This window comes from Centroberyx gerrardi, chromosome 24 (genome assembly GCF_048128805.1).
Source record: "Centroberyx gerrardi isolate f3 chromosome 24, fCenGer3.hap1.cur.20231027, whole genome shotgun sequence".
Taxonomy (NCBI): Eukaryota; Metazoa; Chordata; class Actinopteri; order Beryciformes; family Berycidae; genus Centroberyx; species Centroberyx gerrardi.
In genome coordinates, this window is record NC_136020.1 from 4,900,976 (window position 1) to 4,917,997 (window position 17,022).

General features: G+C 42.6%; 1 protein-coding gene across 2 annotated transcripts; it reads right to left on the reverse strand.

Moving 5' to 3' along the window:
• Positions 1-1,407: 1,407 nt before the first annotated feature.
• LOC139913399 (peroxisomal succinyl-coenzyme A thioesterase-like) lies at positions 1,408-13,431 on the reverse strand. Of its 2 annotated transcripts, none has more exons than XM_078282051.1 (10): positions 13,216-13,431; positions 12,506-12,605; positions 12,003-12,133; positions 11,127-11,293; positions 8,006-8,125; positions 7,643-7,725; positions 7,468-7,561; positions 6,556-6,636; positions 3,126-3,267; positions 1,408-1,538 (listed from the first exon to the last, which is right to left on the reverse strand). In XM_078282051.1, the coding sequence occupies exons 1-10, from the start codon at positions 13,406-13,408 to the stop codon at positions 1,408-1,410; spliced, it is 1,242 nt and encodes a 413-aa protein (XP_078138177.1). In that variant the 5' UTR covers positions 13,409-13,431. The 2 variants fall into 2 exon arrangements, with proteins under 2 accessions (XP_078138177.1, XP_071757501.1); XM_071901400.2 differs by having other exon boundaries at positions 11,943-12,133; positions 13,216-13,419.
• Positions 13,432-17,022: the final 3,591 nt, after the last annotated feature.

The following is a 17,022-nucleotide window of genomic DNA, read 5'->3' on the forward strand; positions in this document are numbered from 1 at the left end:
CTTTGCAGGCACTGTGTTTTGTCTTCCCTCCCCTTTGTTGGGTAGGGAAGACATTATTATTTTGAGACCTGATGTTTAAAAATCGACAGTTATCCTTTAAAGAGACAGCACCTTTTTACTGCATCTGAGCAAGAGTTAATAACTGAAGGCTATGAAGAACATGTCTTATCTAAAAACATATCTTAAAACTTAACTATGAAATGAAACACTGCCAAAGCGTCTAAAATCAAACACTCCCAAAGCCTCTGAAATCAGAGAGGAATTATGGCTAAAACACAGAAAATTGCAGATAAATTAAATATATAAGTAGGCTATTAACAATTGCATCAATAGCCCATTGCAGTTACCTAAACTCAAAAAAATAATTTTGGTCTGTTTGCAAGGTTTATGTATTTCAATTGTATGAGAAATCCCCACTAAATGTAATTAAGTAATTCTAACCTAAATTAAATACATTTTATGAAAATGACTCAAATAGAACTAAAGTAAATTGATTGAATCAATTTGAATGTATGCAATTTGTGCTCATGATGCCAATACATTTCAAATGTGTTAATTTAATTTAGTTTAATGAGTGTGTCAAAGTGAAATGATCAAACTCTAGGTTATCTGATTTTATCTGACATCTGACACTTGATTTTATCTGTTTCAGTGTTTCAGCCTAGCTGATATTGAACCAAACTAATTTGGATTGGTTCTTTCTCTCTACATACAGTATATATTGTATATACACAAGTTAGACTCAATTTTAAACCTGCAATAAGCGATTTCAGACCCTATAACCATTCCTGAAAGTGAAGTGTGCTATATGGAGATTTCCTTGAGACATAATGATATAAACCAATATCCACACACGTGGGCCAGCTGTGTTGTTGTTTTTACCTCTTTTCTAAAGCTTGTTGTCAAACCGGGACCGACTCGAAGCTCCTCCCGACCCATTCAGTAGCTTTTCATTTTTTTAAAACTAGCTTGTCTCCTCCCTCGCTTTTTAAAAGTGGCGCTCTCCCTCTCCCATTCCTGAAAAAAATTCTCGTAATGGCGGAATCGATGAAGCAAACGAGTAAATTTGTTAAACTAGTAAACTTACTACCTACCTCTTCACTTGTCATTGTGGGACATGTAACCTTCAGTGGGAGAAAAATCTGACAAAGCGAGACTGGTAACCGGTGACATTTCTCCATAGGTGCGTTTAGCTTAGCTATTAGCTTTTATGCACGGTTTGTCCTTAGGGGCCTCCGTAGTCCAGTAGTTTTGCTGTGGTTTATTGAGAAATGTGTTGCCGGTTCTGTCACCCTCTAGTGGTCGAAAAATCACTTAGTGCAGCTTTAAGCTTGCTTCAAGGAACAGAGAACAAGTTATCCACGTACAAGAAACGAGGCCCTGGGCTTTGTATGTTTGTGTACGACTTCATAGCTTGGCCTGGGGGGCGCTGCTGGGACAGGGGTACAGATGCTGCCGTAGAAAAGCCAAGATCTTCTCCCAAGAGTCTTCCTGAGCGTCTGCATGTGGTTTGGTCTCTCCTCCCCACAGCACCAGCACTGCAAAACACACACACACACACACACACACACACACACACACACACACAGAGCTATATTTGAAAGGACATTCCATTATACACAGTCATTCCATAACCAATTAATACCTAACCCTAATCTCAAATATAAGCCCATCCCCAACATGGCTCTTTCTCCGTTACGACCAATAAAACGTCCCCAGTTTGAAGGATTTCGTACGATATGTATGTAAGAAATCAATTTAACTTAAAATGTACGTGATAGGAATGATGTTCAGGTGTAAGAGTAAGTTGGAAAATTGTTCAGCATTAGCGGGGATTTGTGCTCTCTGAGTGCCTTCTAGTTTTGTAACAACTGCCAATAGTCAATATTTTGTGCCAATACTCAATATCTTTAAATGTGATCAGTTTTTTTTTTCAGTGTTTCACCCAATTTTTTTCTTGTCAGGGTGGAAGCCTCTGAAACAGCATTTAGACCATCATGTGACACTAAAACTCTCCCCTGAAATCCAGACTAATGAAATTCTTTTAGGGTTGGCAGCTCTTGATAGGTAATGGTAGGTAGGGAAACTCTGGAACAAATTACTGCCTTTAAATGAAGAATTAATAAAAACTTTTGTCAAATTAATAAACTGTGCAAAGAATTTTTAACAGTAGTAATGTAGGAACCTCCATCATATCAGAGGTGGAAGAGCTTGACATTGACAGCCAATATCTGTCTAACCATAATGCATACGTGCACGTGCATACGAGTCACTCATCATGCAAATCAAGCCAGGTAACTTAGTGCTTCTTAGGACTGTATGCAAGGTATTTGGTCCTCACAGTGATAGAAGGACAAGGACACTCATGCACAGAAAGTCTTTCACAATCAGACAACCTTAACCAGGTGACCCACCCCACAAAATAACTAGGATGCTGTCGGGGGCCGACAGCAAGGGTATAGCCGCTAGCGATGATGGCTGGGTTCATGCCAGTACAGCAGCCAGAGCTGAAACGTGGAAGTTTGCATTAAGATTACTGTCAGTTTTGTCATATTAGGCTGTTGAGCCATCAGGCCCCAAACTATCTAGTTCTGATATAGAAGAATGTAATAGCATGTAAAGAATGTAAAAGTTAAAAGGTGTCAATATCCAACTTCGCTTTACTGTGTTTAGCTGTACACTCAAAGTGCTGCTGTTGAGCAAAATCTGGTTGGATCTGTGTGGAAATTGGTGTGCATGTTCCACATAAAGGTTGGAACATGATTGCCAAGTTTCATAGCGATTGGTGAAATTCTGTTTGAGTTAAAAGCCAAAATGTCATAGGCCATGCCCACTTTCACTTATGACAACCAAACTTCAGATTTCGACTAGGACATGGTCCTAGAGCATGTGTACCGAACCTATTGGATTAGGAGATACAGTTTTCTGGCCTTTGTGGCACCCCCTATTGGTCAATATTTGAATGACTTTGGCCACGCCTCCTTCACAACTTTAACTACAGTAGATGTCAACAATTTATAAACAAAATTTAAAGAGCGTAGGACCATAGATGCTACTGACCGATTTTGGTGACATTTCGGGGATATTAATATATCTGTGAGAGAATGTTTGTGTGTTCCATTTACTTTTCTGTCGTGTGTGAGCCAGTCTTAAAGTACTGGCTTTGCTGAGGGGTGTGTAGGGCGGCTCAATGAGATGTCCAGCATCGTGGTAAGTGACTGTGGTAAGCAGGTGCTCATTGCCCGCTGCACGCATCATCTTGGCTATCTGAGGGTCAAAGGTCAGAGGTCAGTCTCAGGTCAGTCTTACTCAACCATCACAACTCATTACACCAAAATGAAGAATGCCTCTGAATCGAAACAGCACAAACTGGCAGCAACACTGGCTGGACCTGCAAAACCAGAGGTGCACAGGCCCAAAAACCCAATGAAGACTTGATACACTGGGAGCTCGCACTCACAAATGGAAGAAAACATTGCTCAGATTGGATGCTTTTATTCTACATCTGACCAATGAAGTGATATGCAAAAAATTATTGTGAACAATTGCAAAACCAGGGTGTCTGTAAATTTGAGTTTTCCCTTTAAATAAATGGTCCTTTTGCTAATCTCCACCAGCGATTGATATAACACAACAGTAGCTGCATTTACATAGAGTGTTTTATTCCACTAATAATAAGAATATTAGCCCAATCAGAATTAAAATGCCCCATATAAAAACCTCAATCAGAATAAACTGGCCCATTCTGAATGAAATTTCATTCCATTTTAGAGGGATGGTATAACCCTTTCATAATCCGTTCGATGGATAAAAGTTCGCCATGTAAACGCTCATTCTGATAATTTTCTTTGGTTGGAATATCTATACTCTTTATCTATACTCTTTATGCGCACAAGCTCGCATGCTCGCCCATTTGACGTCAATGACGTTTACTTTTTTCAAAAGTAACTTGAATTTGAATGACCGTGTTTGTTATTAACGCTGGGGCGCTCAGGCTTGATGTAGGCGGCGCAGCCCGTTTTAATATCAAGTGCTGACTCAATTACCCAGTCATTGTGGGTGCAAAACAAACGTCTGTTGTTGACACTTTTGGAGTCGTATGTTATGATAAAACTGGTGCTTCATCAGAAAGAACAGCAGTAAAGCAATAATGGTGCCAAGTACCTGACGCAGGTCCATCTTTTAAAAACGTAAGCCCATGCTAGAGTGCTGGATTCGGTATTTTGCGCATGTCAGACACTTTTATTCTGATTACATACTGTGGAGCATGTAAACGCACACCATGCAATCCTTTTATTTTGCGCTCATATAAACACTTGAGGGGAAATCTTCATTCGGAATGATTTCATTCAGAATGAAAAAATATGGTTAATTTAACCGCAGCTAGTGATTCAACCTATGGACAGTTCATGAAAGCTTTTACATTTGCTGTTCTATAAACAGTGTCTGGTAGCTCTTTCCAAGGGAAAATCCTTTTTCAAGCAACAGCAACAGTGGTTTGTGGGTAGATAGCATGAGCAGCGATAGACACCGTGGCTGAACAGACAACGAAAAGAGCACAACCTACAGAAACTTCATCAACAGGAAATCAGTACTGGCCACACTGATTGACAAGTGATCTCTGTTAGAGTGTTATCTAGGAACAATTTTGTAGTTTAAATAAACATGAAAATGAAAGAACTGTAGACCTATCAGAATATACTGTAGGTCTGTGCGACTATGCCAATCTCTCACCTGAAAAACAGCTCACCAAGAAACTGCAACATTTGTAGAAGATAGCATCTAAGGCCCGGATCTACTGAAGGTTTGTGCCAGTAGAAATCGCATTGCGGGCACTAAAACCTTGTTATCTGATCTACTAAGACAGCGCACAGGGAATCTGCGCTTGAAATCATGGGTTGATCTGGGTGTGCCGTTTTTTTGCACTTTGGTCTAATTTCACGCAGCAAGCATAATGATTGAGGTATCTTCACACAGCAAAATATGGACGCGGCGGTCCGATGCGCTTCCCAATAAGCACAATTATAGCTCCTGATCAGTCAAGCTTATTTAACACACCTATTCTAGTCTCTGCCCAGAACCAAAGCCTCTTGGGATCACTCTCGAGTGATGGATGTGTGTTTCAGTCCTTCTTATCGATCTGGTGGGTTCTCCCAGGCGGGTCAGCGGAACCGTTATCTCTCCGTGCACGGAACAACAGCCAGCTGGCTTTCCTCGTAGGCAGCGAAAGATGTCAGCCAGGAGTCGACTTGATTGAAGAAACGTATCCTTACGTCGTCTTCTTGGAGGGAAGGAGTGTCCTTAGCTGTATTCTCTTCCAGTCCACTTCTGCAGGTCTGCTACACACGGCAGTGCCTGTAAGGAATTAGAATGTCGGATACACAGACGACTAGTCTAATCCTTCTGGATCCAACAGTGTTACAGCTAACACTAAACAGTCTGGGCTCGTCCCGCGAGTTGAAGACTGCGCCTTGGCTAAACAAAACAACAGTTCGAACGTTTCAAGAACCACCTTGTTAGCAACGCAGTCACAAGAAGGGGCCCAGCAGAAAGGTAGCTCTGGAATTTATACTCTTGGTGATGTCATGGGGACAATGAGAGACCGGAGGTTGGGTTTCAGCCAGTTCGCACCTAGGTGTGAACTTCAGGGCCTGTTGGAATTTTGGCGCTGTTTTCCTTTGTTTAAGGTCCCAGCCCAGCGGGTGGGCTAGAGTTCAGGCTTCTGATTCCCTTGCTAGGCTGTTGATTTATGCTTTTAATTTTACATGTAGGCCTTTCCTTTGTTTAACCACATGGCCTGGCCCAACAGTGGAGAGGTGTGTGTGCGGCTTCTCCAGCTATATTTAACCGTACCTTCCAAGGTCTCCATCCCTTCCACACCTGGCACCTGCATCTCAGTCAGGGTCTCCTGCACTTGCTCCTCCTCCAAGGGAGTTAAGGCTCTTCTTCAGAGGGGCTGCCATCATGCAGAGGCTTTATTTGTGGCAAGCGTGTTGGTTCACCTCCCCATATCATACCAGCGCTTTTTACCTCTGCTAAATTTATTTATACAGTTTAAAGTTACAAATCGCGCTTCTGGTGTCCAACTGCATTCACTTTATTTGTTATGTCCTTCCAGAGTGACTTTTCACGCGCCGGGAAAAACATCTCTTCTTTGCATGTCTTTGGGGTTTTCTCTGCCATCAACACTTCCAGCTCCACTGGATAAAAATGTGCACTTCTTTTGCCCATCATTATCGTTGCCGTAAATGGGCTATTGTGGCCTTTATATTTGCACAGTCGCAATTCTAATTAATTATGTGTGCCTCCGCTCATTTGCGCGCCCTACTTTACTAAATACCTTGCGCTATCAGTACCAATTTCAGCCACAATTGCTTTTGTGCTGCGCCTGGAATTGCGACATGTTAACATCCGGGCCTAAAAGTGAATTTTTCTCAAATTTGTGAGTTCGAGCTCTCTTTGCTGCATCTATCCTCTCCGAATCAGGTGTGTGTGTGTGTGTGTGCGTGTGTGTGTGTGTGTGTGTTGTGTGTGTGTGTGTGTGTGTACACTCACATCCTCAGCAGACTCCACTGTGGCCCAGTTCTGATCATCATCACCACAGACCAATAGCAGTGGACACTTTATCCTCCCCACCTAGCAGAGCATTAACCATATATTTTTTTAAGATGATTATTTTGTCATTTCTGCATTTTTATTAGATAGTTTTATTAGATAGGGGATGATATGTTACAAAGGTCCTGCTTCAGCTGTAATCCACTAAAGTTGGCACCCTTACACCCTAAAGCCCCTGTCTAATTTGAGCGCCCTCTGATCTGGTCTGAGATTCTAGGATAATAAACCCTCTTCCTTGCTTGTCTGACTTGCTGGTGATGATGCTGCATCTTGCAGCAATGACAGCAGTCTTTTCAAAGGATCTTAGGGCATTTTCACACGGTAATACTCCCTTTAAAGTCCGAACCGCTAGTTCGCTAGGTTGTTACATTGTGTTGGTCCAGTTTGTTTCACACTGACTAATATCAAGCGGACCTATCAAAATTCAAACTAGAATGGCACTCAGAGGGCATTTTCACATTATAATGACCTTGCCATTGAACGACCATGTAGTATTTCAGGGGACTTTTAATTTGACAATGTAATCCTCTGTGATGTGTTGGACATACTTCTGCTCTGGGGCAGCGGGGGTAGGCTTTTCTCTAACTAGTGAAATTTCAAGGCTTGTAATATATATACAGTATGTAAGTAAGGGTCAAATGACTTGGGAAAACTATCAACAAGACAGAAGAACTCCCTTGTAAATATTGACAAAGGCAGGGGGTGTGCCGTTTTGCACATAAGAAGATATAGTGGCTCCTTACCGACCGTGGAGAAAAAAAAGAGACAAGAGTATCGTTGATGACTGCACGGTTGTTATTGGCTAGGTGAATACCAACCAAGCTAGTCATAGATAAGAGTACATGTACTTACATCCACTTTCCCGCTGGAGTCAGAGGGGATCGGTAGAATCAAGTCACGCCATATCATACGGTTCTGCTCATCCACACGTACCTTGTGAACATTCCTGACAAGACAAGCGTTTGTTCCTGTTACTCCTACTGTAAAACGCTGTGTATTATATGTTATTGTATGTATTGACACCTACTTCATCAGCTTATGAAACGAATGAAAGATGGATTTGCCAGCTGGAACGACGTGGCTGCCACTGATACAAACACAGCAACGAGGCTGGAACAACACACATTGATACACTATAAGACACTGGTTCTCCACCATGTGCCATCAAGGCCCAAGAGAGTCTACAGGTTTTCATCCCAACCAAACACTAGAGCCACTGATTTCACTGACTGTGGTTGAAGGTGTGTGAATCAGTTCAGTGGGATCAGCTGCTGTAATGTTTGGTTCAATTGAAAGCCTGCAGACTCTCGGCCTTCCGTGGTACATGTTTGAGAACTACTGATACAAGGTCAAACAAAAGAACATCTCCAGGATGTTTTCTGTTACTTACACTGATTAAGTTGCTGTAAGCTGCCATAGTGAGGGTCACTGCTGTGCCGAGGGAAAGACCACAAATCCCAACTCTGTCACTGATCACTAGAGGATGCTCCTGGATAATAGTAAATGCTTTCTGTAGGGAGGTAGATAATGGTGATATGACAGGGAAGGAAACAAAACTTCACATCAAGGGATCTGCAGGTTTCATAAAGCCAAATATAAAACTTTTTAAAGACCTTTTTTCTACCTGGAATTGCATTTGAGTCTTAAAACTATAAATGACTCTCCATAGGTAGCATTAAAAAGGTCTTAAAAACTGAAAGATTTAAGACAAAGGACACCAAGGAAATAAATGTTTAGGGACATGATGTCCAACATGTTTGTCATATTATATTAACCTCGTATTAATAAGAGTAAACATGCATGTGGATCAAACTTAGAGTAATTCTGCACCCAGTTTGAGCTTCTCTCCCCCTACTGCGCGATTTATAAAAATGCAAGACACGCAGACACATGGCGTGAAGAGCGAGTGAGAGAAGGTGGGTCTGTGGTTGGTCCAGATTGGTGTGAAGAGGAACGGGATGGGATGTCTCAAATCTACTTTTATGCTGGGGGTGGGAACATTTTTTACCATATGACTTATCTTAGGACCATTGTCCTTGTACACAGCTGCATCTCCAACTGAACACCAGCTGTTCATTTTAACCACTAGAGGGCAAACTGAGCCAGATTTAGTGAGATAAATATGGCACTGAAACATTTGAGCTCAAATGTTGAAAGTATGACCATTGTTGTATTTCATGACTACATAGTACTAACTCAAAAAAAAGGTGTAGCGTAAGAGGAAAAAGAAAAACTAAAGAAAAAGAAGCATTTGGAGAAAGAAGTAATAAAATAAAGGTTATCATTAAAACCTTGAAATACCTTTGAAAACATGTCTCTAGATCACACAACAAAATGCGTGACAGCGATGGCCCACTGAACACGAATTGGCTGGTGACCAATTCCGCCGTCATTAATTTTTTATGAGAAGTGAGTAATTTGCTGCGATAGCTTGCGGCGCAGACCAAGCTCATGGTACGGTGAAAAGGGCGGGACAAAAGTTGAGCTCAAGTTAACTTCATGCAAATGAGTGTGGTGGTCATGTCTTGAGAGCCAATCACTTTCGAGGCTGCAGCACCGGCGCCTTGTCTGTACAACCAGGAAATGGCAAAGTGAACTGGTGAAGAGTGTGAAACTTGCATCGTAGTTGATAATCTATGCATGTAAAAATTTTTTTTTTTCAGTGAATCTCTTAGTTACAGTAACATTTCTCTTGTGAAGCAGCTATTTCCATTTGGCCAAAGGAGACAAGCCTACTCTAAATCACGGACGTAGACCTGCAATACCATACAATACAATGCAATGCAAGTCTTCCGAGTCAGGGCCAGGAAGCAGGTGGATCCTGCACGTGCTGGAGAAGCTGATCTGATGGGCAAGGATGAGCTTCAAGCCAGCAAAATCAAGATCACAGGTGCTGAAGAAGGGCAAAGACGTAGACAGGTTCCGCTTCAGCATTGAAGGTACAACAACCCCAACTGTCTCCAAAAAGCCAGTGAAGAGCCTTGGCAAGGTGTTCAACAGCAGCCTGAAGGACACAACATCAGCCCAGGTCGCCTGTCAGAAGCTGGACAGGTGTACTGGCCCAGGACAGGTGCTGAAATCCATCGTGGAAGCCATCAGCATGGGAATCAACAGCTGCAGACGAGCACGCCCCACCACTCACACGATCACCTTCATGAAGGCTGGAGAGCAGCCACGAGCAACAGCCAGGAAGCTGTCAGGAATCCTGGCAACTACTCAGGACTGGCAGCTCTCTGTGGACCTGGAGAAGCAGCTGAAGTTTCAATGTCACATTGCCACCACTACCCTGAGGCCAGACATTCTCCTGGTCTCAGAGGCAACTAAGAGCATCATCCTTTTGGAGCTGACAGTGCTGTGGGAGGACCGTCTGGAAGCTCACGAGAGAGGAAGAGGGCCAAATATGAAAATTTTGTCATCGACTGCCATAAGCAGGGCTGGTAGGCGAGGTGCATGCCCATTGAGGCTGACTGTAGAGTTTTTGCAGGGCAATCACAAAGCCTTGAGTGAACTGGGCATCACAGGAGAGGGGAGGAGAAGAGCCATCAAAAACATCACAGAGGCAGCAGAGAAAGCCTTGAGATGGCTCTGGATCAGGAGAGGAGGTCCATGTGGAGGAGCAAATGCCACCTGAACACAAGCCGTGGTCTGATCAACCATGGCTGGGTTGCCTGGGCGAGGGTGTCTAACATTGAAAGATCACTGACGATGTGTTCAGGAGCTTCTAGAGATATATGCTATCAATCATACTTTATCTAGACAACAGAGATGTGTGTGATTTATTATATTATAAGGATTGAATGCTCCATAAGTGAAAAACTGATGTTTAAAGATACTCTTTTTTCCATTGACTACAATGGTTTACATAAAGGCAGAATTCAAGGAATTAAAAAAAAAATTGGTTTTTGAGATAGAATTCTGAAATTTTGTAAATTTCATCTATTAAGAAAGGAAAATATTTAATACTTTTTCCATGAAGATTGGACATCAAGTAAGCTGCAATTAACATGCCTGTATACAGTACCATTTACAGACATTTTGATGCGCTGTGGGCTCAATTTTTTATCAAATTAAAATCCCCACAACAGTTTTATTTGTGCATGTCTAAGGATGCTCTATAGCAATTTTCATGTAATTTGTGCAAAGTATGTGGGACTAGTTAGACAGTTTTATAAAAACAGAGTGGTGGACTTCATAATTAAATATAGGTACCAGTGTACAAACTTGGGCCGATAACCTCCGAAAATTACAGAGCTGTAGCATGTATTGTTGATTTTATATGATTTGTTATAAGTTTTAATCTTAAGACCACTGCTATAGCGGCACCATCTGGACTATTTCCTCATACTTTAATGATTGTCGTTTGGCATGGGACTGGAGCTGTGTGCCAAGTTTTGTGCATGTTCATGCATGGGAAAGCAGTTTTAGTAAGAAAGATAGAATAGTAATAATAATACATATAAATACAAGAGGGACCGGCAGCAGAGCTGGCCGGCCCCTAAAAAGCAACACACCTCAAAATATCTCAGCTGTCCCACCTCAGCTATCCCATCTGCACTGGTGAACAGATACTCCAGCGCCATAGAAACATAACCATGGGATGCCAGCAAGGCAGCACGATACTCCACCAGCCCTCCACCCCCTCCCCACAAATCCAACAGCCCAGGGAAGGGTCCCGGACCTGAGACAAGGTGGAAGAGGACACTGTAAACTTACTCTGGAAAAACGGATCATATCATACAAATAAAACGAGGGTTCCTACCATGATCCTGACGTAAAATTCCAACGCTGATCCACAACTTTCAATAACTAAGTCAGAGCGCTTCCAAGACCTAAAAATGTTTTTCCTCTCTGGACTGTGAATGTTGTTTATCTAAAGGAATGAACAGTCTTGTTTCACTCCAGTTTGGCTGAAAACCAGCTAATGCAATGAATATGTGAAACAAGCTGGAAAAAACATTCTGGTAAATTCCTGTAAAGTGACAGATTTGCAAAATTTGCTGATGTTCCCTGACTTCCCCTGGAGAATTTATCAAATTCCCTGACTTTCCCCATCTGAAATACACCTCTCAAAATTCTACAAATTTTTTACCCAGCATAGAACAAAGCACGAAGCCTGAACATAATTTCCCAAAATCATTGAAGTGTCCCCTTTAGGAAATGGATGGTTGTGCTTTATTCCACCGTGGTTGAGTGTATCTGAAAAACTAAGGTCCTTTTGATGATTTGCTGGTGTACCAAGTGGGAATCCTGTAGAGCTCTCTGAAATGAAGCGAAGGGGTGAAAGAGAGTGGTGTCTTTTGGTGGTGTTTTGGATGATGCGGGCGTACCTGGGGGTATAAAGAGGGTCCCTCTGACTCCTCCCTCTCTGATGTCTATCCTCTGGACGCCTGGTGCCATGTACCATCTCTCTGTGAGGACTGAGGCCATGGGAAGCTGCTCCCTGAAGCCCTCAACAACATGTCCTCTGTACACAGAGATTAACACCACCATGGGGATGCGGATATCCATCTTCCTCATCCTGAGAGGCAAAAAGGCAGAGCAAGGAGGTTCTTTTTAACCATCGTAGTATGCAACCTTCGACTGACGACAGTCCAGATTACAATGTTGTGGAAAAGTCGGTTTTCATTCCAACCAAACACTACAGCAGTTGATGTCACTGGTTAGTTCCTCCCTCACTGGCTGAAATTGTGTTAGATAAATCAGTTAGTTAAATCACCTGCTGCAGTGTTTTCTGGGAATGAAAGCCTTGCAGACCCTTGCCTGATCATCTAGTGTGAGCTTATTTATGACAGACAAAAATCTGTGAAATATGTCGTTATGTGTGTGATGCGATGCATTTAAAAATCTTCCTGCGTATTTGCAGCGTTAGGGGGAACTGTTAATGCGTCACCTGAGGCCTGTCCGGCTGCCTGGGACAGGGCGCATACTCCACAGCAAACCCATGGGTTCTTTTCCTGTGTACGTTCCTCCAATACTCGTATCCTCAGAAACTACAAAAGCAATAAAATGTTGACTTATGACAACAGTTGTAGTTTGGTTAACAAGTAAAACTACAAAAGACAAAAGCAGACTATGGATTGTATGCTTGATTTTCAAGATGGCTTCACACACCAGAGATTAATTTAAAGCTGCTGTAGGTAAATTTGGGAGGAGAGAGATCAAATCTCCGGAAATTCAAACCAACACCAGGAATGACACGCCTCCCAGTGAGTGACAGGAGGAGTGATTGCCTCAAATTTCTCATCGGTCGGATGGATTCCCACACATTTCATTATGAAACGAGAACAGCAGAGGAATGGGGATACTGCTGTTTCTGATATTCTGACATATTATCCTACTCACCTTTGACCACCAAACGCAATAATTTATTTGTATTACTTCTAAATAAATGCTAATCCATAAATTGCCTACTGCAGTTTTAAATGTACCTAAATCCTGCAAGCATGTCCTTTAACCACAGCCATCAAATCAACTAAGGATTTTTGTTTGAAGCCATCACTCAAGCAATTTGGGATTGAGCAATGTGTCCTGAGGGAAAAAAATCCACAAGCAAAGATTTCAATTAGACTCAAAAACTTAATTTGTTGAAGAGGAACCTACCAGTCACTGTGCCTCTATCATCACTGACATACTGGCCATAGGCCTCCCAGTAATCCTTGTCCTCAGACTGGTGAAGGGAGTGCAGTGTTACCGGAAGTCCTGGAGGCAGATTCTCCACCATCACCTTGAACTTGTTATCCACAAGATCCCGTGTGGGGAAAACAGAGAGAATTGGAGTGACAGTCCCAGACATAGTTGATGATGGTCTGTGGAGTATTGAAAATGAAAGATTTGCATGGGATACAGTTTGATTAGATGGTTGATTAGTGAATAGTATAGAGACATACCGTATATTACAGAATAAAATAATGGACAGATAAGAGCAAGCGCCTTTTACTATATATTTTTTTTTACAACGTATATAGTATTTGTCACGGCTCTTGCCGTGACTCTAGTTTTCCTTGTGTTTCTCTTTGTTCCCTGCCCCCCGTGTGTCTCCGCCTCCCTGGTCTGTCTGTGTCTGTGGGAATGTGTGGCGTGGGCGTGGCTCCCTCTCCCTCCCAGCTCCTGGGCTCCAGAATTACCTGCACACCTGAACCTCATCACTCATCACCTCCAGTATATCTATCCCGGCGTACCATCCATTCTTTGCCAGATTGTTCCACCAACTCCGTGGTAGACACACTCTCTGTCGCGCTGCGTTTTCATGTCTGGACTATTCTTGTGTACCTAGTTCTGTACGTGTTGATCGTATCTCTCCTGTGTCCAGGATTTCCCTGTGAGTCTCTCCGCCTGCCCACGCCACACCTGCCAGTCTCTCAGCTTTCCTGCCTGTCCGCCTGCTCGCCACACATCTACCCGAGCTCCAGCCCGCCTGTTCGCTCGCCTGCTAACCCGCCAGCTCGTCTGCTCGTCAGCCAGCCCAGTCCGGATCATCTCCTCTACTCCGACCGGCTGCCTTCATCCCACTACACCCAATTCCAACCTCCAATAAACCTTTTTCCTTTTTCTCCTACCTATTGTCCGTGTCTGCATTTGGGTCCACGAAAACAACCCCCTTAACAGTATTAGGCTGGCAGTAGCACATTCACTCCATTTAGGGAAAACAAAATGTATTCTGTAGCCCTGATACCTACTGTTCTCTTATATGGAGAATGTCACATTAAACCCCATTTAAAAATCTGGCAACTTAAAAAGGAAATAAATCAGTGTTTGCATTCTGGGAGTTATTTTATGATTAAGTGTTGCAATTTACCTTTTTGTTGTATCCACTTTAACTTAAACTGCCTCTACTACTTAAAGCTCCACTAAGCGATTTTTTTCTGACCACTAGAGGGTAACACCAACCGCAACACATTTTGTAAACACACACAGCAAAGCTACTGCGACGGAAACCCTTAAGGACAAACCGTGCATAAAGGCTAATGGCTAAAATAAACGTATCTACGGAGAAATATTACCAGTCTCGCTTTGTCAGATTTTTCTCCCGCTGAAAGTTACATGTCCCACAATGACGAGTGAAGAGGTAGGTAGCACGTTTACTAGTTGAAAACATTTACTCGCTTGCTTCATCGATTCGCCATTACTCGGCCGACTTTGACAACAAGCTTTAGGAAAGAGGTGAAAACAACAACACAGCTGGCCCGCGTGTGTGGCTGTTTGTTTATATCATTACGTCTCACGGAAATCTCCACGTAGCACACGTTAGCTTCAGGATTGGTTACAGGGTCTGAAATCGCTTATTGCAGGTTTAAGTTTGTAATATCCTATGTTTCCCAAAATGACTTTTGACAACCTCCGGAGACCTTGCCTGGACTTGTTTCATCCAGCCATTGGTTTTACTTGTAGGTTGAGAGAGCAACAACGATAGCAATAGCAATGTAATGGCAAGAGAGCAAGAGTTTCCGGTCAGGAAGAAGCGAGAGTTGTACCTCTTACTCAAAATACAACAGCTAAATATCAGATACAATAATGCCAAGTCAATACTTATGTCCTTGTGGAGAAAGTTCTTCTCAAGCTTCTCAAGTTGTCTTGAAGAGAACGATCTTCTTAAGAAATTGAGCACAGAGAAGCATTGTCACAGTTTGAGATGGGCTGTGTGGTTGACGTTGCACATGCAATCAATGAAGACACACTACTGTTCATTTTCCCAGCTGTTTCAACTGACTCTGTACTATAGATTATAGCTATCATTCTCACAGTGAATCTTGGGGCTTCCCATTCTTTTTCATCGGCCAACCTCAGCTGGCAAGTAAACTTCCAGGATCTTTATCCGCCCTGTGTCCCTGTGTTCTTTTGTTTTGGAATCGTACTTGATATTATTACGTCGAACACAGCATGGAGGATATGAGAATTCACGAGAACGCACTCAGGGAGGCCAAAATGGCGTCACTGTAAGTGGGAACTTTTGAATGCTGTTCCAACATATTGGGGTATTTGGGATCTTCACCTTAATTCACATGCTTAACCCAAGTTAGCAATCGGTGGTGTGATCACAACGGTTGACCAAGGTCTGTCACTCAAATGGGTAAAACTAAGCACAACCAGGAGGAGGGTGCTGTGGCTAACAGTACGGTGCCCGAGGATAATCTAGACGGGGGTGCGAGCGATCCCAAATCGGTGAACCCCAAACCCCGAGTAAAAGAAGATGAGATTTAATGTGTGTAATGAGATCATAGTGGCCATCCAGAATCTCACATCCTAGTAGCTGGCAACTCACAAGAAAGTTGTCGACATTGCCAAGGTAACTGATGCCACTTCCAAGGCTCTCAAAAACCTCTCTCAGGGACTGTGCAACATCTCACGTTTGAGCTTAAATCCCACCATGCAAAAATCGATAATATGGAAAGTGAAATTCAGTGCAGAAAAATAATCTTGACCTGAAAGACAGCTTAACCAAAGCTCAACGCCACAGCTGTAAGTGGAATTTAAAGATACATGGATTCAAAGAAGAGGATAATGAGGACATTAAGGCTAAGGCAATCCACATTATAAGCTGGACATTATTCATCGCCTTGACCAGAGCAGACAAAACGGCCCAGGACAATTATTGTCGGAACGCACATGGACAGACAATAAAATTTTAAAAAACAAACAAACAAACAAACATGGACTGGTAATGGATTTTTTTTTTTAAATGTAGGTCTGTGTGTTGCTGTAGTTCATCATCAACCATAGCAGACATCACCTGTGGGGTCCCACAGGGCTCATTTCTTGGCCCCATCCTCTTCTAACTCTACATGCTTCCACTTGGTCATATAATTCATAAGCATAATGTTTCCTTTCACTGCTATACTGACGACACACAGTTATATAAATATATATAATGATCCCAATTGCATTAACACTCTCAGAAACTGTCTCAAGGACATTAAGTGCTGGATGTCCCAAAACTTTCTTCAGTTGAATGAAAGCAAAATTGAAATAGTCTTACTCGGGCGGCCCATCTCAATAAATCATATTCTACGTGATCTAGGGGACTCATCTAATATAAAGCCAGTGGCCAGAAACTTAGGAAAAGAAAAGAGAGTTGTGCAGTCCTGCTTCCTTCAACTGAGGAATATATCAAAAATCAAGTCATTTTTATCTCACGCTGATTTAGGTAATTCATGCTTTTAATCGTCAAGACTATTGCAACTCTCTCTATACCTGCCTCACATTACAGCGCTGCCCCCTGTTGTAGTATCATATTTCAGCCGCCAGGTGTCATCTGTGCAGAAAGACACGGGCAGGCTTGCTGTACAAACATGTTTCCCGTGGATGCTTGTCATGTTCAGTGGCCAAAAAGTATATAACCTAACGGTACTGTATTTTCTGTACACGCTATTTAAAGGGAAAGAGGTCCACAAGTATATTTAGGTTTTGTAT